The 22,692-nt window shown below is 49.4% G+C and overlaps 2 protein-coding genes and 1 non-coding gene across 3 annotated transcripts in view; 1 reads left to right on the top strand and 2 right to left on the bottom strand.

Annotated features, from left to right (window-relative positions):
- EIF2B5 (eukaryotic translation initiation factor 2B subunit epsilon) overlaps nt 1-18,319 on the bottom strand; it is a 58,580-nt gene extending 40,261 nt beyond the window's left edge. The window contains exons 1-2 of the mRNA XM_060242710.1: nt 18,088-18,319; nt 1,836-1,960 (exon numbers count right to left, since the gene is read on the bottom strand). Coding sequence (XP_060098693.1) covers nt 1,836-1,960; nt 18,088-18,252 — 290 coding nt within the window. The 5' untranslated portion in view covers nt 18,253-18,319. The remainder of the gene's footprint in view (nt 1-1,835; nt 1,961-18,087) is intronic.
- The window catches only part of LOC132574464 (cytochrome P450 2J2-like), a 585,507-nt gene that overhangs the window by 240,937 nt on the left and 321,878 nt on the right, over nt 1-22,692 (bottom strand). The window lies entirely within an intron of this gene.
- TRNAT-GGU (transfer RNA threonine (anticodon GGU)) lies at nt 2,599-2,670 on the top strand. Its single transcript has one exon. It is a non-coding gene; the product is annotated as a tRNA-Thr (tRNA).

Consider the following 22,692-nt stretch of genomic DNA (forward strand, 5'->3'; position numbering starts at 1 on the left):
TTAGCTCCTTAATGCTATGCTGTTGAGATGGAGATGGTGCGCCCCAAAATGTCCAAATTTTCCCACTAAAAAAAATTAGAAAACCCTTTTTTGAGCTATACATTTGGAATTCAGGATGGACAAAAGAAAATACTACTTTATACAGAAGGTGATTAAAATGTGGAATTCATTCCCAGAGGGTGCAATGATGGCCACAGAAATAAACTATTATCGATGAAGATTAGATGGATTAATGGAGGATAAGTCTGTCAATGGCTACTAGCCATGGAGATTGAAGGGAACTAATCCATTGAATCTCAGAACCAGATGAAAACATCAGGGGAGGGCCTCGGCCTCTCTGCCCTGTTGCTGGCCCTCCAGAGGAACTGGTTGGGCACTGTGTGAGGCAGGATGCTGGACTAGATGGACCACTGGTCTGATCCAGCAGGACTGAGAGCCAGTTTGGTGTAGTGGTTAAGTGTGCGGACTCTTATCCGGGAGAACTGGGTTTGATTCCCCACTCCTCCACTTGCACCTGCTGGAATGGCCTTGGGTCAGCCATAGCTCTCGCAGGAGTTGTCCTTGAAAGGGCAGCTGCTGTGGGAGCCCTCTCAGCCCCATCCACCTCACAGGATGTCTGTCGTGAGGAAGGAAGATAAAGGCGATTGCGAGCCGCTCTGAGATTCAGGGTGGAGGATGGAATATAAATCCAATGTCGTTGTCTTCTTATGTTCTTATGAAGGCCTTGGCCTCTATGCCATGTTGTTTGTCATGGGTGCTGGGGACCCTGCAGAGGAAGACGAGTCTGCCAAGGAAACTGTACCCCTGCCACCTGCACCAGTACCCCTGCCTCCTGCTGAAGAAGATCCCAGCCCCCCTGCCTCGCCCTCTCGGGTGGCTCGTGTGCGTGACCGCCTCCGTCAGGACCTCAGGGATCGGAGGAGGGCGGCGCGCTCACAAGCAAGACGCTCCCTGAGTCCTGAGTTTTGAGAGGATTCTGGCCCTCCTAAGAGCAAGGATGCTTGAGTTGTAACAGGATCCTGGCTGCCTCCCAGAGCCAGCAATTAGCACAAATGGGCAACAGCCAGCAGAGGGCTATATAGCTGTGGGCTTTGGGAGGAGGCTTTGTGGAAGCAACTAGTCATCTCCCTGACGTTCTAGCATCCACTCCGGCTTGACTTTGGTTCCTGAATCCCTGACTTTGGCTTTTGACTTCTGGACTCCCTGACCTCGGCTTCTGGACCTCGGACCTGCGATACTTGCACAGCGATTTGGATTTGGCACCTCGGACACTCCTGCTTGCTGGCTACAGACCTCGGACTGCCTCTGGACTTTGCCTGACCCGGCCCCAGCCGTGACATTGTTGGCCTTCCAGAAGAACTGGTTGGCCACCGTGTGACACAAGATGTGGGACTAGATGGACCACTGGTCTAATCCAGCTGGGCTCTCCTTATGTTGGAATAGAAGACAAGATTTCTCTCACACAAAAAGAGAAACATTTTCATAAGAGATTTGCCCTACCCCTGGTGGTACTCCTAACTTTCTGATATTTGCCACTTTTTTTTTTTTTTTAATCCTTGGGAAGAAAACACTGCTCCCCTCTTCCATTTTTCTGGTTTATTTCCAGCCTCGACATTGCTAGAACCAGGAAGTCCTCTGTGGTCTTCTCTAATATTCCTTAACCTGTGGTTACCAGCAGTGTACGATTTCAGGGGATTGACTACCACCGGCCTATAGAAACACCCATCTAGCTGTCAGCAGCAAGAACAGCTGTCCTTGAAGCTTGGAGGGACTGAAAGAAGTAGAAGAGAGGGGGCTCCTTAGTTGGGTTTCTTAAAAAGCGTGCCTGCTCTTACTGTAAGTGCTCCTTGATCTCCGCCGACTTCCAGCAGCAAAAGACGAATGTTTCCTCCACTCCCGTTGCGGTGAGGAATTCCAGGGTATAGTCGATCATGGCCACGTTTGCTAGAGGAATCAGAGCCTACAGAAGCAGAGAGGACACGAAAACAAAAATGCCGTTTCCACAGATCATGCGAGCGCTACGTCCAAAATTCACACCAAAAAAAAACCCAAGGGAAAAGTTACTCGCCCACATTTACGAAGCACTGTCCCCGCTAAGTTGACTAAGTGTGAGCTAGCTCACAATTTCTTAGCCTCCGGCTCATCCTCTTTTGTCTCAGCTCAGGAAGGACAACTCCAGAGCAAACTAATGCATGCAGCAGCTCACAACGTTGATGCCAGGAGCTCACAAAGTTGAATTTTTGCTCAAAAGACCCCCACAGCATAGAGCACAGGTGGCCAATGGTAGCTCTCCAGATGTTTTTTGCCTACAACTCCCATCAGCCCCAGCCAGCATTGGCCACCCCTGGCTTACAGGGAACACTGTTACTAAGCCTGGGCCACTAAATTGTTTCAGGACCCTTGAGTTGAAATAACGTTTTCTTTTTGTCTAACATTTCAGCCAAGTTTGAAAGGTCATATATGGTTAGGGGAGGGACGGTGGCTCAGTGGTAGAGCAGAAGGTCCCTCCCAGGTTCAATCCCCGGCATCTCCAACTAAAAAGGGTCCAGGCAAATAGGCGTGAAAAACCTCAGCTTGAGACCCTGGAGAGCCATGAATGGGGCTGTGGCTCAGTGGTAGAGCATCTGCTTGGTAAGCAGAAGGTCCCAGGTTCAATCCCCGGTAGCTCCAACTAAAAAGGGTCCAGGCAAATAGGCGTGAAAAACCTCAGCTTGAGACCGTGGAGACCCATGAATGGGGCTGTGGCTCAGTGGTAGAGCATCTGCTTGGTAAGCAGAAGGTCCCAGGTTCAATCCCCAGCATCTCCAACTAAAAAGGGTCCAGGCAAATAGGTGTGAAAAACCTCAGCTTGAGACCCTGGAGAGCCGCTGCCAGTCTGAGTAGACAATTCTGACTTTGATGGACCGAAGGTCTAATTCAGTAGAAGGCAGCTTCATATGTTTTGGAATTTTATTCAAAACATGCTTGCAAAAAATGACAATGAAAACCCTGAGAAAGTTTCTTCTGCCCTATGCTGTGGACATATAACAGACAGGAATTTAAGGAGCCCCTAGCCATTTGCAAGCTCCTGACTTCGTTCGCTTATTCAGTCTGCCATTGGAACACACGACACACTGTCTCCAACCTCTCAAGTGCTGAAGGATTGGCAGTAGCATTCCAGAAAGAATTAGGAAAGCCAGGAGATGTATTATGGCACTTCAACTCTACTGAACCTAAGAACATAAGAGAAGCCATGTTGGATCAGGCCAATGGCCTATCCAGTCCAACACTCTGTGTCACATAAGAACATAAGAGAAGCCATGTTGGATCAGGCCAGTGGCCCCTCCAGTCCAACACTGTGGGTCACATAAGAACGTAAGAGAAGCAATGTTGGATCAGGCCAATGGCCCATCCAGTCCAACACTCTGTATCACATAAGAACATAAGAGAAGCCATGTTGGATCAGGCCAGTGGCCCACCCAGTCCAACACTCTGTGTCACATAAGAACATAAGAGAAGCCATGTTGGATCAGACCAATGGCCCCTCCAGTCCAACACTCTGTGTCACATAAGAACATAAGAGAAGCCATGTTGGATCAGACCAATGGCCCCTCCAGTCCAACACTCTGTGTCACATAAAAACATAAGATAAGCCCTGTTGGATCAGGCCAATGGCCCCTCCAGTCCAACACTCTGTGTCACATAAGAACATAAGAGAAGCCATGTTGGATCAGGCCAATGGCCCATCCAGTCCAACACTCTGTGTCACATAAGAACATAAGAGAAGCCCTGTTGGATCAGGCCAATGGCCCATCCAGTCCAACACTCTGGGTCACATAAGAACATAAGAGAAGCCATGTTGGATCAGGCCAATGGCCCCTCCAGTCCACCACTCTGTGTCACATAAGAACATAAGAGAAGCCATGTTGGATCAGGCAAGTGGCACCTCCAGTCCAACACTCTGTGTCACATAAGAACATAAGAGAAGCCCTGTTGGATCAGGCCAGTGGCCCATCCAGTCCAACACTCTGGGTCACATAAGAACATAAGAGAAGCCCTGTTGGATCAGGCCAATGGCCCCTCCAGTCCACAACTCCGTGTCACATAAGAACATAAGAGAAGCCATGTTGGATCAGGCCAATGGCACCTGCAGTCCAACACTCTGGGTCACATAAGAACATAAGAGAAGCCATGTTGGATCAGGCCAATGGCCCATCCAGTCCAACACTCTGTGTCACACAGTGGCCAAAAAACCCCCAACTGCCATCAGGAGGTTCACAAGCGGGGCTAGAAGTCCTTCCACTTTGCCCCTCTCCCAAGCAGCAAGAATACAGAGCATCACTGCCCCAGACAGTACCAATAATTTACTGTGGCTAATAGCCACTGATGGACCTCCAGATGTTTATCCAATCCCCTCTTGAAGCTGACTATGCTTGTAGCCGCCGCCACCTCCTGTGGCAGTGAATTCCACATGTCACCCTTTGGGTGAAGAAGGACTTCCTTTTATCCGTTTTAACCTGACAGCTCAGCAATTTCATTGAATGCCCACAAGTTCTTGTATTATGAGAAAGGGAGAAAATGACTTCTTTCTCTAAGATAAGATAAATTTATTTTTATATCCCGCCCTCCCCCGCCAATGGCGGGCTCAGGGCGGCTCACAGACACGGAACACCGTGATATAAGTAAAATACAATATAAAACAAACAATTTTAAAATACAATTCAGTTACAAATTCAATCACATAGTTAATTAGATGGATAAAACGGTGCTATAAAGTGCAATAGATCGCGATCATGTACAGGATGGCGGGATGGCTACAGATCCGTTTAACCAGGTTCTGTCCCAAAGGCAAGCTGAAACAGAGAGGTTTTGCAAGCCCTGCGGAACTGGTTCAGGTCCCGCAGGGCTCGCACCATCTCTGGAAGTTGATTCCACCATCGAGGGGCCATTGCTGAAAAGGCTTGCTCCCTGGTTTTCTTCAGTCTAGCCTCTCTTGGCCCAGGGATTTTTAAGAGGTTTTGGGAGCTAGATCTCAGTGCTCTCTGGGGAACATATGGGGAGAGGCGGTCCCTAAGGTAGGCAGGTCCTCGGCCATATAGGGCTTTAAAGGTGATAACCAGCACCTTATAGCGAACACGGTACACAACCGGCAGCCAGTGCAGGTCCCGCAGCCCAGGCTGCACATGTTCCCACTGAGGTAGTCCCAGCAGCAGCCTTCTCTACCTTCTCCATCCCATGCATCATCTTGTCAACCTCCATCACGTCACCCCGCAGTCGACGTTTCTCCAAGCTAAAGAGCCCCAAGCGTTTCAACCTTTCTTCATACGGAAAGTGTTCCAATCCTTTAATCATTCTAGATGCCCTTTGCTGCACTTTTTCCAATGCTGCAATATCCTTTTTGAGGTGCGGTGACCAGAATGTTAACCTATGAGTGCAAAAGACGGACCCTTGAGGAAGGATACTTCCGAAACGAAATTGGACCAGTTCTGTTATCATTCATTGGACTACAGTTAAAAACGGCATGGTTCTTTGGACAGTAGTTGTGTTGCGCACAGGATGGTTTATTCTCTGTATCACTGAATTGTTTGAGTTTACCAAAAAAATCACATAACTTGGATTATACTGAGTATTTTCTATACGGAGTGTGTTGCTTTTCTCTGGTCCATATCATCTACTTTAGGGGAGGGACGGTGGCTCAGTGACAGAGAATCTGCTTGGGAAGCAGAAGGTCCCAGGTTCAATCTCCGGCATCTCCAACTAAGAAGGGTCCAGGCAAATAGGCGTGAAAAACCTCAGCTTGAGACCCCGGAGAGCTGCTGCCAGTCTGAGAAAACAATACTGACTTTGATAGACCAAAGGTCTGATTCAGTATAAGGCAGCTTCATATGTTCATATGTACTGCCTGATCCTTTTAACTGGAAATGCTAGAGAATGAACCGGAGACCTTCTGCATGCCAAGTGAGCCACGGACTCACCCAAGAAAGAAGAAGATGACTGCAGATTTATACCCCACCCTTCTCTCTGAATTAGAGACTCAGAGCAGCTTACAATCTCCTGTATCTTCTCCCCCCACAACAGACACCCTGTGAGGTGGGTGGGGCTGAGAGAGCTCTCCTAGAAGCTGCCCTTTCAAGGACAACTCCTGCGATAGCTATGGCTGACCCAAGGCCGTTCTAGCAGCTGTAAGTGGAGAAGCAGGGAATCCCACACTTAACCACCACACCAAACTGGCTCTCAATTTTGTTGTAAGCGCTCTCTTACGATGACTGGTCATATCAACAACAGACAACAACACAGTCATTTCAACAGAAGACTGGTCATTTCAACAACACGACTTTGTGCAATGACTGAGGAGTTCCCCCTCTCTCGTGCAAATGCATAAATTCCCCCACAAGCACATGAAAGCAGAAGCTGCCTCAAGGAAAGCTAAAAAGGAAACAATGCCCCAAATATTTTTGGGCGCCGAGCACTTTTCAGTGACCGCAGTCTGGATTTGTGGTTCTTTTTCCTTCACTGTAAAATCCACTCAGACCATTCATGTGCACCGACCAATTAGCAGGCCAACCTTCCCACACATTCCCCTACTTTATGGCTTCATTCCACACCATCTAGACGAGACCCCCAATGAAACGTTTGCCAGGAACTGCTGCTCATAGTTTGCCTAAACTGAAGCCCGCTTTTTCAGTCCCAGCACAGACAGGAAACGTGATAATATAGTGCCAGATGTGGAGCAGATGGGGGGTGGTATATAAACTCATTTGAGTGAATTTAAGAGGAAGGCAGAAGATAGAAGGGCCTGGCGTGATGTAGTCCATGGAGTCGCAAAGAATCAGACTCAACCGTGCGACTGAACAACAACAAATATAAACTCAACTCAGAGAGCCAGTTTGGTATAGTGGTTAAGTGTGCGGATTCTTATCTGGGAGAACCGGGTTGGATTCCCTACTCCTCCACTTGCAGCTGCTGGAATGGCCTTGGGTCAGCCAGAGCTCTCGTAGGAGTTGTCCTTGAAAGGGCAGCTTCTGTCAGAGCTCTCTCAGTCTGCCCACCTCACAGGGTGTTTGTTGGGGGAGGGGAAGGTAAAGGAGATTGTGACCGCTCTGAGGCTGTGATCACACACACTAAATAATGCGCTTTCCACCCACTTTAATGCACTTTCCAACTGGATTTTGTCAGTTCACACAGTCAAATCCAGTTAGAAAGTGCATGGAAAGGGGGCTGAAAGTGCATTATTTAATGTGTGTGATCACAGCTCTAGATTCAGAGTATAGGATGGGATATAAATCCAATATCTTTCCAGATCTTCAGTGTAATGGCCCTAAGGGCAACATCCTATGATAAGACATTATACTACAAGTAGAACTTGCACAGCTGAAAAAAGGCTTCCAAAATTTTAATATAGTCAACAAGCTCTAATTAAAGATTTCACTTGATCCACCAAGCTCTTCAGGCCTTTGGAAGATGGCGCCGTGTTTTAAATTCACCCACCTTCAAGTAACCGCAGAGCTTCCAATAAGCTTCTCAGCAGAAAATTGTCTCCCTCTCCCAAAATACTACATTCCAACGAACCTCTGGGGCAGGAAGTATCAAAGGAAGTACACAAGGAAGTATCAAAGATTTCAGGTTTTCACGGCTGGTAACATCATTAGGGTTTGTAGAATCTTTCGGGATCAAGTGCCGTGTTCTACTGGAGAAAGTTTTCCTTCCAGACGTTTCATTCTCAGCTGCGGAGAACATCCTCAGTGGCGTTGCAGCTGGAGCAGGCGCTCTGGCCTTCTTGGCTGCTGTGCCAGGGCTGCTGGAGAGCTGCCCTGGCAAACAAAGGGCAAACAAACCAATTGCCCTTTCACCACACCCCCTCCAGCCTAGAAATAGCAGCTCTCCAGCAGCCCTGGCCCCACTCAATGCACCGCAGCCAAGAAGGTCAGAGCGCCTGCTCCGGCTGCAACGCCACTGAGGATGTTCTCCGCAGCTGAGAACGAAACGTCTGGAAGGAAAACTTTCTCCAGTAGGACACGGCGCTTGATCCCGAAAGATTCTACAAACCCTAAAAGGAAGTTTGTCTTTACACAGAGAGCAGCTGAAATGTGGAATCAGCTGCCACAGGATGTAGTGATGGCCGCGGGAATAAACAGCATTAAAAAGAGGCTTAGATATATCCATGCTAGGATGGGTCTATCAGTGGCTACTGGCCACGGTGGCTGAGGGGAACCTCCACATTCAGAGTCACTAGAAGTGCAATTCTAAGAGATGATGATGATATTGGATGCATATCCCGCCCTATACTCTGAATCTCAGAGCAGCCTACAATCTCCTTCACCTTCCTCCCCCGTAACAGACCCCCCTGTGAAGCAGATGGGGCTGAGAGAGCTCTGACAGAAGCTGCCCTTTCAAGGACAACTCCTGTGAGAGCTATGCCTGACCCAAGGCCTTTCCAGCAGCTGCAAGTGGGGCGAGTGGGGGAGTGGGGAATCAAACCCGGTTCTCCCAGATAAGAGTCCACGCATACTTAACCACTACACCAAACTGGCTCTCTAAGAGCACTTTAATGGGAGTAAGTTCCATTGACTAGACCTTAGTAGAACTGAGAGGAGACCAGCTTAGGATTGCTCTGAATTGCAGAGGCAGGAGGCAACACCAGGGGAAAGCCTTGGCCTCTCTGCCCTGTTGTTGGCCCTCCAGAGGAATTGGTTGGCCATTGTGTGAGACAGGATGCTGGACTGGATGGACCACTGGTCTGATCCAGCAGGGCTCTTCTGATGTTCTTATGAAGGCCTTGGCCTCTCTGCCCTGTTGTTGGCCCTCCAGAGGAACTGGTTGGCCATTGTGTGAGACAAGATGCTGGACTAGATGGACCCATGTTCTGATCCAGCAGGGCTCTTCTGATGTTCTTATGAAGGCCTCGGCCTTTCTGCCCTGTTGCTGGTCCTCCAGAGGAACTGGTTGGCCATTGTGTGAGACAAGATGCTGGACTAGATGAACCCATTTTCTGATCCAGCAGGGCTCTTCTGATGTTCTTATGAAGGCCTCAGCCTTTCTGCCCTGTTGTTGGCCCTCCAGAGGAACTGGTTGGCCATTGTGTGAGACAAGATGCTGGACTAGATGGACCCATGTTCTGATCCAGCAGGGCTCTTCTGATGTTCTTATGAAGGCCTCAGCCTCTCTGCCCTGTTGTTGGCCCTCCAGAGGAACTGGTTGGCCATTGTGTGAGACAAGATGCTGGACTGGATGGACCACTGGTCTGGTCCAGCAGGGCTCTTCTGATGTTCTTATGAAGGCCTCGGCCTCCCTGCCCTGTTGTTGGCTCTCCAGAGGAACTTGTTGGCCACTGTGTGAAACAAGATGCTGGACTAAATGGACCACCAGTCTGATACAGCAATGTTCCTCTTAGGTTCAATATTTAAGGTCTTCCCTTTGGTCTTTAAGACAACACATGATGGTATGGACCCTGGAGAACTGAAGAACTGCCTCCTTCCTTGGTACAGCCTCCCACAAACGAAAAGACCATCAAGGGGTTCGCCTATAGCAGGGGTGGCCAACAGTAGCTCTCCAGATGTTTTTTTGCCTACAACTCCCATCAGTCCCAGCCATTGGCCATGCTGGCTGGGGCTGATGGGAGTTGTAGGCAAAAAAAACATTTGGAGAGCTACTGTTGGCCACCCCTGGCCTATAGCCCTCCCTTCTGAAGCCGAGGAGGCAACCACGTGGCGCGAGGCCTTCTTGGCAGTGGCACCCTCCTTGTGAAACTCCTCTTCTAATCCGGATTGCTAAGCCTCCCATGCTTTTCAGCCCATGTTCCTCAAGCATCTCAGAAGCTTTGCAAACAAGGCTGCTGCATACCTACCAATCCATGAAAAACTGTAGGTCGATGTCATCCCCCGCCCCCCCAAGCAAATTCCTCGGATCCAGCAATGGAATATGCCTCTGAGAATGCCCTGTCGGAAAGAGACCGGCAACCTCTGCTCATTCACGAGTCTGAAATGCAGCATCTTTATCTGAGAACAAACGGACAACGGCATCTACTGCAGGAACCTCTCGAGGGACCACAGGGCCCTGCAAATCTCTGCTCAACAGCAACTCTCAAGGCCCAGGAGGGGACGGGTTTCAGCTTCTCACATAAAAGCCTTCCTACACCTCTGCCTGGCCCCACCCTGTATTCTTCCCAATATAATCATGGCTGTCTCTTTTTAATAGCTTTGCCAGCTATAAATGGAGAAGCCACCCCAGGCCCCAGCTATTAACTAGATGGGTAAACTAACTGCTATGGTAATCTAGCCAAGCCTGTCTGGCTACAAGCAGTTACATCAAAGAGCGCTTCTGTACTGTGTATTTCTTCCCTCTGGGCTAGAAGATCAAAGAGTGACATCTTCCATAGTAGTTCCTTGGAAGGTCTGGATTACACACTTACCTCCTCGGTAGCAACTAGGCAAGATCTAAAAGGGCTTTTCTCTTAATCACAGCCTCTTCTGCCTCATTGAGCATATTTTTTTCTTATTTTGTAATATTCTACAGCAGATGATGATATTGGATTTCTATCCCGCCCTCCACTTTGAATCTCAGAGTCTCAGAGCGGCTCACCATCTCCTTTATCTTCTCCCTCCACAACAGACACCCTGTGAAGTGGGTGGGGCTGAGAGGGCTCTCCCAGCAGCTGCCCTTTCGAGGACAGCCTCGGCCAGAGCTATGGCTGACCCAAGGCCATTGCAGCAGCCGCAAGTGGAGAAGAAGACGGCTGTAGATTTATAACCCGCCCTTCTCTCTGAATTAGAGTCTCAGAGCGGCTCACAATCTCCTTCCCCTTCCTCCCCCACAACAGACACCCTGTGAGGTGGGTGGGGCTCAGAGGGCTCTCACAGCAGCTGCCCTTTCAAGACGACCTCGGCCAGAGCTATGGCTGACCCAAGGCCATTCCAGCAGGTGCAAGTGGAGGAGTGGGGAATCGAACCCGGTCATCCCAGATAAGAGTCTGCGCACTTAATCACTATACCAGGGGTGGCCAATGGTAGCTCTCCATATGTTTTTTTTGCCTACAGCTCCCATCAGCCCCAGCCAGCATGGCCAATAGCTGGGGCTGATGGGAGTTGTAGGCAAAAAACCAACTGGAGAGCTACCGTTGGCCACCCTTGCACGATACCAAACTGGCTCTGTCAAACATATGGCCCAGGACCTGGAATCAGTCCTTCCAGGGCTCTTATCCAGCCCACAAACAACTGGGATGGGGGGGAAGGGAGAACCAGCCCAAATATGGACTGAAAGGGTCTATTATACCCCCTTCTGAGATTCCTCTCTTCCCCAAACACAGGCCCTCCCCAAGATCTTCACAAATTGCCCAACCCAGAGTTGGCAGGCGGGAGGGGGGAGAACAAAAAAGAAGAGGAAGAGGAGGAGATTACATTGATACCTTACCCTTCGCTCTCCCCACAACAGACACCCTGCAAGGTAGGTGTGGCTGAGAGAGCTCTGAGAGAACTGCTCTTGAGCAGAACAGCTCTGAGAGAGTTACGACTGACCAAAGGTCCCTCCAGCTTGCATGCAGATGAGTGGGGAATCAAACCTGGTTCTACCAGATAAGAACCCATGCACTTAGCTACTACACCAGACTGGCTCTCGAGGAAGGGTGGTCTGATCCTGAGTTCTGCCGAAGAGGGGAATGCGGCACAGTCAGCTGTAAAATATATCTGGTATTTGACACTACATTTTATGGCACACATGGCCGGACCCGACAAAGTGACATTTATTTATGTAAGATCTGGCCCTAGTAATGAATGAGTTTGACACCTCCGCTCCAGAACCTTCTGCACAGTGGCTGCCCCCATTGTAGAAGGGACGCCAGCCTGAGGTCAGGAAGGATCCTGGATGTCTCTCTAAAGCAGGGGTGTCAAACTGATTCGTTATGAGGGCCGGAGCTGACATTGGTTGGGCTGAGCCATGTCAAGCCGGGCCATGTGTGTACCTATTTAAGATTAGGTAGCAGAGATATAAACTTTATAAAAGACACAAAAAAACACAATAAAAGATTTTCTTTTTTAAAAAATTTTTTTAAAAAACATGCTTAAAACATAAGCACTGGTTGATCTTAAAGGTGCTTTCTTTGCATCTCTCCCATGGGATCCAGGGAACTGGACAAAAGAAGCTTTGACTCTTTGCTTCCTTCCCCAGGGGGCCAGGAGGGGGAGGAGCCTCAGCCAATAGAAGGAAGAGAGGCTTGGCTCAGTAGCTCTGCTGGGCGATTGAGAGAGCCTGGCAAATCAAGCTCCCCCTTCGCCCTTCCTCCCCAAGGGAGGAGCCTCAGCCAACGAAGAAAATAGAGACTTGCTCTGTAGCTCCTGTGCTATTGAGCAAAAGGAATCAAGAGACAGGGAGAAGCAAGCAATGACAGCCAGCTGCTTGGGGGCCTGACAGCAGCCCTCCGAGGGCCTGATTCAGCCCTCGGGCCACGTGTTTGACACCCCTGGTCTAAAGATTTAGAAGAGCATTTTTATTAATAATAATTAAGTACTGTCAAGTCACAACCAATGTGCTCTCTTAATTTCCCCCTCTGCTGATTGCAGCCATTCGCATCCTGAGCAGAATATAAGTGCTGTGATCTCAAAATGGGCAGCGCAAGACCCTCCGTGGCTCCAGATTGCTGCTGAGCAGAGCTTCCTGTGTTAATGAGCGGCTGCTCACCTGTACAGCCTAGTGGGAACACCGGTCACAACCAATGATCCCTCTAAGCTGCAGGAGTCTTGGGAGCAAGAATTCTACTTCGCGAGCGACTGACAGTAAAGTTGTGAGCTGCTGCCACGAAAGCTGTGAGCTCCTGCGTCAATGACTGTGCTCTCGGGCCATCCTTCCTGAGGTAAGACAAAAAGGTGTGAGCTGGAGGCTAAAAATCAGTGAGCTGGCTCACGCCAACTCAGCTGAGAGGGAACACTGGTCACAACCAACTTATGACGACTCCTTATCAAGATTTTCAAGGCAAGAGCCATTCAGAGGTGGCTTGCCATTGTCGAGCATCGATACTTCGCAATAATCAAGCGTTTGTTCTTTAATCAAAACTCGCTTTATTGTAAAACTCCATAGCTTGCTCCAAGGACGGATTCCTCGGAAGTAATGGCATACATAGTACTGGGTAGTATCTTACAGGCAAACGTCAAAAGGCAGGGTTACAGATGACTTCAAAAGAATAACATAAAGATGCAAATTAAGTTGAGGGTTCAAAGGCTACTCACTAGCATCTCTTTTATGGCTAAGGAATGTTAGCAAATAACAACATCTCCCATTTCTCACACATTCTCTGCAAGCTGATAAGGCATGGCTGTGTGAATCTGGGGGAGAGGCACTCTACACCATTAATACAAGGTTACTCTAAACATCCTGGGTCCAGATGGATTTATTATGCATCGGGGCGAGGGGGGGGGGGGGAGAGAGAAGGGGGGAGAAGAAGAAAGGGGAAAAGACAAAGGTGATACTCTGCTTTAACTCTGGCCTGTTGACTAGGTACATATAAAGCCAGTGTTTAGAAACAGCATGCTTGACAGCCATTGCCTGCCTCTGTGTAGCGACTCTGGACTGCCTTGGTGGCCTCCCACCCACATCCTCAGCAGGGCTGACCGTGCTTTCCAAGCCCTGATAAACTCAGGCTAGTCCAGGTTATTCAAGCTGCTAGTAAGGACACAGGCCTGTAGCGAAACAGAAATATTCAACAGGGCTGTTTTACAAAGGGCATTGTTTATTGTACATGTCATCACGGTCCTATGGCACCGACTGCTAATTTCTGTAATCCGTTTTTGCGTGTGTTACATCAGCCACTTTAAGAGTGCGTTCTGTTAGAGCTCTCTCAGCCCCCCGCATACCTCACAGGGTGTCTGTTGCGGCGAGAGGAAGAGGAGATTGTAAGCCGCTCTGAGACGCTGAGCGAAGGGCGGGGTATAAATCCAATCTCTGCTCTTCTCGTCACCAACTGCCCAGCATGTGCGTATTTCCAAGGTAATGCTGGAGGTGGTGTTTGCTTTGAGGGCATGGAAATGAAATAATGGAGGGACTTCACCTGCTTAATTTCTGAATATTTCAAATTAAAGTTGTTGAAAACAGGACTTGGTAGCTGAGGTGAAAAAGGCATTTCTTCCACCATCTTGGAAAATGGCTGCTAGGTTGGAGTAGAGGTTTCTTTTCTTTTTTTCCAATTTAAATTTTTAATTGAATTTTTTTTTGTTAAACAACAAACATCCATCTTTTCACACATTAGAATAGTGCAAAAAATTATAGCCATTTCCTCTTTACAAACATAAAAGAAATATAAACAACATGCAGAAAGATCAGTGTCTTACAGGATACATATCGCAGTTATCCCACAGCAAGTGGAAAAAAGCTTTTACTAAACAAAGAATTATCCAAGATTTCAGGTTTTCACGGCTGGTAACATCATTAGGGTTTGTAGAATCTTTCGGGATCAAGTGCCGTGTTCTACTGGAGAAAGTTTTCCTTCCAGACGTTTCGTTCTCAGCTGCGGAGAACATCCTCAGTGGCGTTGCAGCTGGAGCAGGCGCTCAGACCTTCTTGGCTGCTGTGCATTGAGATGTGCATTGCTCAATGCACAGCAGCCAAGAAGGTCTGAGCGTCTGCTCTGGCTGCAACGCCACTGAGGATGTTCTCCGCAGCTGAGAACGAAACGTCTGGAAGGAAAACTTTCTCCAGTAGAACACGGCACTTGAGCCCGAAAGATTCTACAAACCCTAAAGAATTATCCCTTCCTTAGCTCCAAGGCTGAGTAGAGGTTTCTGAGACAGACAGATGGATGTTCTGTGTATAGCAGCTTTGTATGCTCAAGAGACAGGAGCGGACCTATCTAAAAGAGAAACCTTGCTCTGCTAGAAGCTGGATTGCATATCCATCGTATGTATTCTGTCAACTGCAGATGGTATTGGACTCATAATATGCAACAGATAGAACATTCCCAGATTGAGGCCACTCTGAATCTAGCTTGCCTGGTCTGTGCAGTGCTAGACAGCTGCAGGTCATCTGAAGTAAAATAAACTGACATTTGTTTTTGAGGTTGATGCTTTATACAAGAGGTGGCCAAACCTGCTTTAACTTAAGAGCCACGCAGAATAAACTTTGGATGTTTGAGAGCCGCAAGACATGAGCGCCAGATGTTTGAGGGAGGGAAGGAGATGGAGGAGGGGGAGATAGAAAGAAAGCAACTTTAAATGCATTCTGAAAACTGGCTTAGCTCGGGGAACTGATTTAAAGAGAGAAATGCCTTCTCCAAGCTGGCCGATGGGGTGGTGAGGGTTTGAGAGCCACACAATACATGTGGAAGTGCCACATGTGGCTCCTGAGCCACAGTTTGGCCACCCCTGATGTATAGTATATTGTAATTGAGATGAATTCTGACAACCTACTTGTTTGGCAGGGCAGGCAGCTTTCTTGAGTTACTGCCCACTTCTCCAGGTATCTGCTACATACAGACTAGCAACAGCTACCCATCCTGATCTATGTCCGTGGAACAATTGCTTCAGGTCATCTTCCAAGAGAGAACTGATCAAATCACACACTTGGTAAGTCTGTCCATCGGTCTCCTGAAAGTCAGTAACGCCTAGTCAGGTTGGCATCCGCTCTCCAAGGTCTCAGGTAGAACTCCTTTATGTCACCTATGACTCAGCCCTTTTCTGCGGAAATGGCAGGGGACTGAACCGGCCGTAGCTACGCAACACAATCCCCCAACTTGTTAAAATCAAAATGTCCACGGGCTAAACACAACCGAGTCGTCTCAACAGCCTGATAATAGTCATTCACAAGTTCATGAAAGCCCTCCAGCGAGGGTGCTTAGATGCAGCAGATATGGCAAGGAAACTGGTTCCAATCAGAAGACCATCTTCAGTTTAAGGCTTCACATGCTAATGTAATACAAAAATACATTCAGCCACCATAGTATTATATAGAAGAAGAACTGCAGATTTATACCCCGCTCTTCTCTCTGAATCAGAGACTCAGAGCGGCTTACAATCTCCTATATCTTCTACCCCCACAACAGACACCCTGTGAGGTGGGTGGGGCTGGAGAGGGCTCTCACAGCAGCTGCCCTTCCAAGGACAACCTCTGCCAGAGCTATGGCTGACCCAAGGCCATTCCAGCAGGTGCAAGTGGAGGAGTGGGGAATCAAACCTGGTTCTCCCAGATAAGATAAGATTAGATATATTCATGCTAGGATAGGTCTATCAGTGGCTACTAGCCACGGTGGCTGAGGGGAACCTCCATATTCAGAGTCACTGGAAGTGCAATTCTAAAAGATGATGTTGATATTGGATTCATATCCTGCTATACTCTGAATCTCAGAGCAGCCTACAATCTCCTTCACCTTCCTCCCCCATAACAGACACCCTGTGAAGTAGGTTGGGCTGAGAGAGCTCTGACAGAAGCTGCCCATTCAAGGACAACCCCTGCGAGAGCTATGGCTGAACCAAGACACTCCTGCAGCTGAAAGTGGAGGAGTGGGGAATCAAACCCGGTTCTCCCAGATAAGAGTCCACATACTTAACCACTACACCAAACTGGCTCTCTTATACCAAAAAAGTCATCTCCCAAGTCCGGGCACTTACCCTAAATTCAACACAATTGCTTTACTCTGAAACATCAGCCCACTCAGAAGTCGACCAAAGTTCACAAAATTCCAAGGTTGGTAAAAGCATCCAAGAAACTAGCTGAAAATCTGGGAACTCATTTCTGCCATCAGCTCACTAATCATTATCAGCTGCAGTCTACCTTATAAGGCTGTCATAAAGCGAACAAGCTACCCCACATGAGGAACTACAAGTCCTCGAAATCGCTGGGTGGATGTGGGTGATGACCAGCGTTCCCTTTAAGCTGATATAGTGTGAGCCAGCTCACCTTTTTTTTAGCCTCCAGCTCACACCTTTTTGTCTTAGCTCAGGAAAAATGGTCCCAAAGCGGGGTTTTCTGCCACGGCATGTACAATTAGGCAAGAGGAGAAGGTGTTGTTTTAACATTACACCTAACTATGCATTTTATCAAAGATCATCGATTTCAAAAAAGGTAAAGGTAGTCCCCTGAGGAAGCACCAGTCATTTCCGACTCTGGGGTGACGTCGCATCACCCACATTTTCACGGCAGACTTTTTACAAGGTGGTTTGTCATTGCCTTCCCCAGTCATCTACACTTTCCACCCTGGAAGCTGGGGACTCATTTTACTGACTTCGGAAGGATGGAAGGCTGAGTCAACTTTGAGCCGGCTACTTGAACCCAGCTTCCGCCAGGATCAAACTCAGAGAGCTTGGACTACAGTGCTGCAGCTTTCCCTATATAATTTCCAGATAAAAATAAATTCAATACATCTAAATGTAGCAAACTATGTATTTTATGTTTGGCAGATTTATATTTATTGAATCTAACTTTACCTGGAAATTATATAGATGTGACTGCTTTGAGATAGCTGATTTTTGATCGTAATAAATGATTGATTGATGGCTGCTAGGCACTCTATTATGCTCTATGGCACGGGTGGCCAACGGTAGCTCTCCAGATGTTTTTTGCCTACAACTCCCATCAGCCCCAGCCAGCATGGCCAATGGCTGGGGCTGATGGGAATTGTAGGCAAAAAAACATCTGGAAAGCTACCGCTGGCCACCCCTGCTCTATGGAGACTGATTCCCATTGGATAAAATGGAGAATTGATCCGTGGATATCTGGGGCTCTATTTTTTTGAGGTAGAGGCACCAAATTTTCTGCATAGCATCCTGTTCCTCTCCTCAAAAGACCCTCCAAGTTTCAAAAAGATTGGACCAGGGGGCTCAATTCTATAAGCCACCCAAAAAGGTGCCCCCATCCTTCATTATTTCCAATGGAGGGAAGGCATTTAAAGGGTGTGCAGTCCCTTGAAAAGTGATGGCCAGAACTCCCTTTGGAGTTCAGTTATGCTTGTCGCAACCTTGCATCTGGCTCCACCCCCCCAAAGTCTCCTGGCTCCGCCCCCAAAGCCCCCAGATATTTCTTGCATTGGACTTGGCAACGCTATCGGTGCCGCCTCCAACGCGAGGCCTCCCCACTAGGAGCAGCGCCCAGCGGAGTGGGGAGATCCACCCAACCCACTCGCCCTCCTTCGCTCACCCGGGGCCGGTCCTTGGAGACGGGGAAGAAGCGGCGGTTGAAGCTGTCGGCGACCAGCACGGCCTGGAGCGGAGGCGGCGGCTCCCCCTGAGGCTCGGACCCCCGGGAGCCCCCGGACCCGCCGGCGGAGCCACCGCGCTTGGCTGAGGGACCGCGGGCCGCCATCGTGTCTCTCAGCCGCACTCACTCTCCTCACGCGCGGCCTCCTTGGCTCGCCTCTTCCGCTTCCGGCGGAAGCCTGAAGAAAACCACGGCGCCTCAGAAGTGTCAAATCAGAACGCGGAGTGGAGCTGGTGAGAAAGGAAGCGGACGCGTAGAGCGCATGCGCCAGGCGCTTGGCGGTCTCGCGCGTTCCCTGGTTTTATGGAATAGAGATGCGTGACTCCGAATTATGTTAGATTCAGGCGGCGAGCCGTGAAGCGGTGCAGACGAAGGTTCGAGTCCGGCGCAACTTGAAGACCAATGAAGTTTAATTCTGGGTATCAGCTTTCCTGGGCATCCATGCTTCAGATCCACTGAGATGGAAGAAATACCCTGCATAAAACTCTATTCGTCTTCAAGGTACCCCTGAGCTCAGCGTTTACATAAGAACATATGAGAAGCCATGTTGGATCAGGCCAGTGGCCCCTCTAGCCCAGCATCTTGTCTCACACAGTGGCCAACCAGTTCCTCTGGAGGGCCAAAAACAGGGCAGAGAGGCCGAGGCCTTCATAAGAACATCAGAAGAGCTCTGCTGGATCAGACCAGTGAAGGTCCATCTAGTCCAGCATCCTGTCTCACACGGGCCAACCAGTTCCTCTGGAGGGCCAACAACAGGGCAGAGAGGCCGAGGCCTTCATAAGAACATCAGAAGAGCTGTGCTGGATCAGACCAATGAAGGTCCATCTAGTCCAGCATCCTGTCTCACACAGTGGCCAACCAGTTCCTCTGGAGGCCCAACAACAGGGCAGAGAGGCCGAGGCCTTCATAAGAACATCAGAAGAGCTCTGCTGGATCAGACCAGTGAAGGTCCATCTAGTCCAGCATCCTGTCTCACACGGGCCAACCAGTTCCTCTGGAGGGCCTACAACAGGGCAGAGAGACTGAGGCCTTCATAAGAACATCAGAAGAGCCTTGCTGGATCAGACCAGTGAAGGTCCATCTAGTCCAGCATCCTGTCTCACACGAGCCAACCAGTTTCTCTGGAGGGCCTACAACAGGGCAGAGAGGCCGAGGCCTTCATAAGAACATCAGAAGAGCCGTGCTGGATCAGACCAATGAAGGTCCATCTAGTCCAGCATCCTGTCTCACACAGTGGCCAACCAGTTCCTCTGGAGGCCCGACAACAGGGCAGAGAGGCCGAGGCCTTCATAAGAACATCAGAAGAGCTCTGCTGGATCAGACCAATGAAGGTCCATCTAGTCCAGCATCCTGTCTCACACGGGCCAACCAGTTCCTCTGGAGGGCCTACAACAGGGCAGAGAGACTGAGGCCTTCATAAGAACATCAGAAGAGCCTTGGTGGATCAGACCAGTGAAGGTCCATCTAGTCCAGCATCCTGTCTCACACGGGCCAACCAGTTCCTCTGGAGGGCCTACAACAGGGCAGAGAGGCCGAGGCCTTCATAAGAACATCAGAAGAGCCTTGCTGGATCAGACCAGTGAAGGTCCATCTAGTCCAGCATCCTGTCTCACACGAGCCAACCAGTTTCTCTGGAGGGCCAAGAACAGGGCAGAGAGACTGAGGCCTTCATAAGAACATCAGAAGAGCCTTGCTGGATCAGACCAGTGAAGGTCCATCTAGTCCAGCATCCTGTCTCACACGGGCCAACCAGTTCCTCTGGAGGGCCTACAACAGGGCAGAGAGACTGAGGCCTTCATAAGAACATCAGAAGAGCCTTGATGGATCAGACCAGTGAAGGTCCATCTAGTCCAGCATCCTGTATCACACAGGGGCCAACCAGTTCCTCTGGAGGGCCAACAACAGGGCAGAGAGACTGAGGCCTTCATAAGAACATCAGAAGAGCCGTGCTGGATCAGACCAGTGAAGGTCCATCTAGTCCAGCATCCTGTCTCACACGGGCCAACCAGTTCCTCTGGAGGGCCAACAACAGGGCAGAGAGGCCGAGGCCTTCATAAGAACATCAGAAGAGCCTTGCTGGATCAGACCAGCGAAGGTCCATCTAGTCCAGCCTCCTGTCTCACGCAGTGGCCAACCAGTTTCTCTGGAGGTTCACAACAGGGCAGAGAGGCCGAGGCCTTCATAAGAACATCAGAAGAGCCCTGCTGGATCAGACCAGTGAAGGTCCATCTAGTCCAGCCTCCCGTCTCACACAGTGGTCAAACAGTTCCTCTGGAGGGCCAGCAGTAGGATATAGAAGCTGAGGCCTTTCCCAGTGTTGACTCCTGGCAATGGTATTCAGAGATTCACTGCTTCTGTGTATATGGAGGTTCCTTTCAATCACCATGGCTAGGGTTGTCAACCTCCGGGTTGTCTCCTAGGATTACCACTGTTCTCCAGGTGATAGAGATCAGTTCACCTGAAGAAAATGGCTGCTTTGCAATATAGGCTCTATGGCGTTGAAGTCCCTCCCTTCGCTTCTCCAACCACACCCTCCCCAGGCTCCACCCCCCAAATCTCCAGGTATTTCCCAACCTACACCATAGCTGGTAGCCACTGGTGGACCTCTCTTTCATCCACGTCTGATCCCCTCTTTGAAGCCAGATATTCCTGTGGCCATCACTACATCTTCTGGCAACGAATCCCACATTTCAATCTTTGGCTGCACAAAGGAGCATTTCTTTTTGCCTGCCCTGATTTTGCTCCACGCTCTGTTAAAGCAGGAAAACTGGTCATACGAGACTTTAGCTACTTGGGGCTGAAATTTCAGCTTTAGCGTGAACTTTCTATGGACCTGGTATGTAAACATAGATCCTGGGAGCCAGTCTGATCCAGTGAACACAGCGTGCGGCGTGAAGAAACCTAGGTTCAAATCTGCACTTGGTTACGTGAGCTCAGTTGCTGTCTCTTAGCATAACCTTCCTCATAAGAACGTAAGAGAAGCCATGTTGGATCAGGCCAAAGGCCCATCCAGTCCAACACTCTGTGTCACATAAGAGAAGCCATGTTGGATCAGGCCAATGGCCCCTCCAGTCCAACACTCTGTGTCACATAAGAACAGAAGAGAAGCCCTGTTGGATCAGGCCAATGGCCCATCCAGTCCAACACTCTGTGTCACATAAGAACATAAGAGAAGCCATGTTGGATCAGGCCAATGGCCCCTCCAGTCCAACACTCTGTGTCACATAAGATCATAAGAGAAGCCATGTTGGATCAGGCCAATGCCCCCTCCAGTCCAACACTCTGTGTCACATAAGAACATAAGAGAAGCCATGTTGGATCAGGCCAATGCCCCCTCCAGTCCAACACTCTGTGTCACATTAGAACATAAGAGAAGCCATGTTGGATCAGGCCAATGCCCCCTCCAGTCCAACACTCTGTGTCACATAAGAACATAAGAGAAGCCATGTTGGATCAGGCCAATGCCCCCTCCAGTCCAACACTCTGTGTCACATAAGAACAGAAGAGAAGCCATGTTGGATCAGGCCAATGGCCCATCCAGTCCAACACTCTGTGTCACATAAGAACAGAAGAGAAGCCATGTTGGATCAGGCCAAAGGCCCATCCAGTCCAACACTCTGTGTCACATAAGAGAAGCCATGTTGGATCAGGCCAATGGCCCATCCAGTCCAACACTCTGTGTCACATAAGAACAGAAGAGAAGCCATGTTGGATCAGGCCAAAGGCCCATCCAGTCCAACACTCTGTGTCACATAAGAGAAGCCATGTTGGATCAGCCCAATGGCCCATCCAGTGACACTCTTTGTCACATAAGAACATAAGAGAAGCCATGTTGGATCAGCCCAGTGGCCCATCCATTCCAATGCTCTGTGTCACACAGTGGCCAAAAATCCAGATGCCATCAGGAGGTCCATCAGTGCGGCTAGAAGCCCTCCCACTGTGCCCCCCCCAGGCACCAAGAATACAGATATAAGAACATAAGAGAAGCCATGTTGGATCATGCCAATGGCCCATCTAGTCCAACACTGTGTCACACAGTGGCCAAAAAACCCAGGTGCCATCAAGAGGTCCACCAGTGGGGCTAGAAGCCCTCCCACTGTGCCCCCCCCAAACACCAAGAATACAGTCATAAGAACATAAGAGAAGCCATATTGGGTCAGGCCAATGGCTCATCCAGTCCAACGCTGTGTCACACAGTGGCCACAAAAACGAAGTGCCATCAAGAGGTCCATCGGTGGGGCTAGAAGCCCTCCCACTGTGCCCCCCCCAGCACCAAGAATACAGAGCATCACTGTCCCAGATATTAGAACATAAGAGAAGCCATGTTGGATCAGTCCAATGGCCCATCCAGTCCAACACTCTGTCACACAGTGGCCAAAACCCCCAGGTGCCACCAGGAGGCCCACCAGTGGGGCCAGGACACTAGAAATCCTCACACTGTTGCCCCTCCCAAACACCAAGAATACAGAGCATCACTGCCCCAGACATAAGAACATAAGAGAAGACATGTTGGACCAGGCCAATGGCCCATCCAGTCCAACATTT

Source organism: Heteronotia binoei, chromosome 6 (assembly GCF_032191835.1).
Source record: "Heteronotia binoei isolate CCM8104 ecotype False Entrance Well chromosome 6, APGP_CSIRO_Hbin_v1, whole genome shotgun sequence".
Taxonomy (NCBI): Eukaryota; Metazoa; Chordata; class Lepidosauria; order Squamata; family Gekkonidae; genus Heteronotia; species Heteronotia binoei.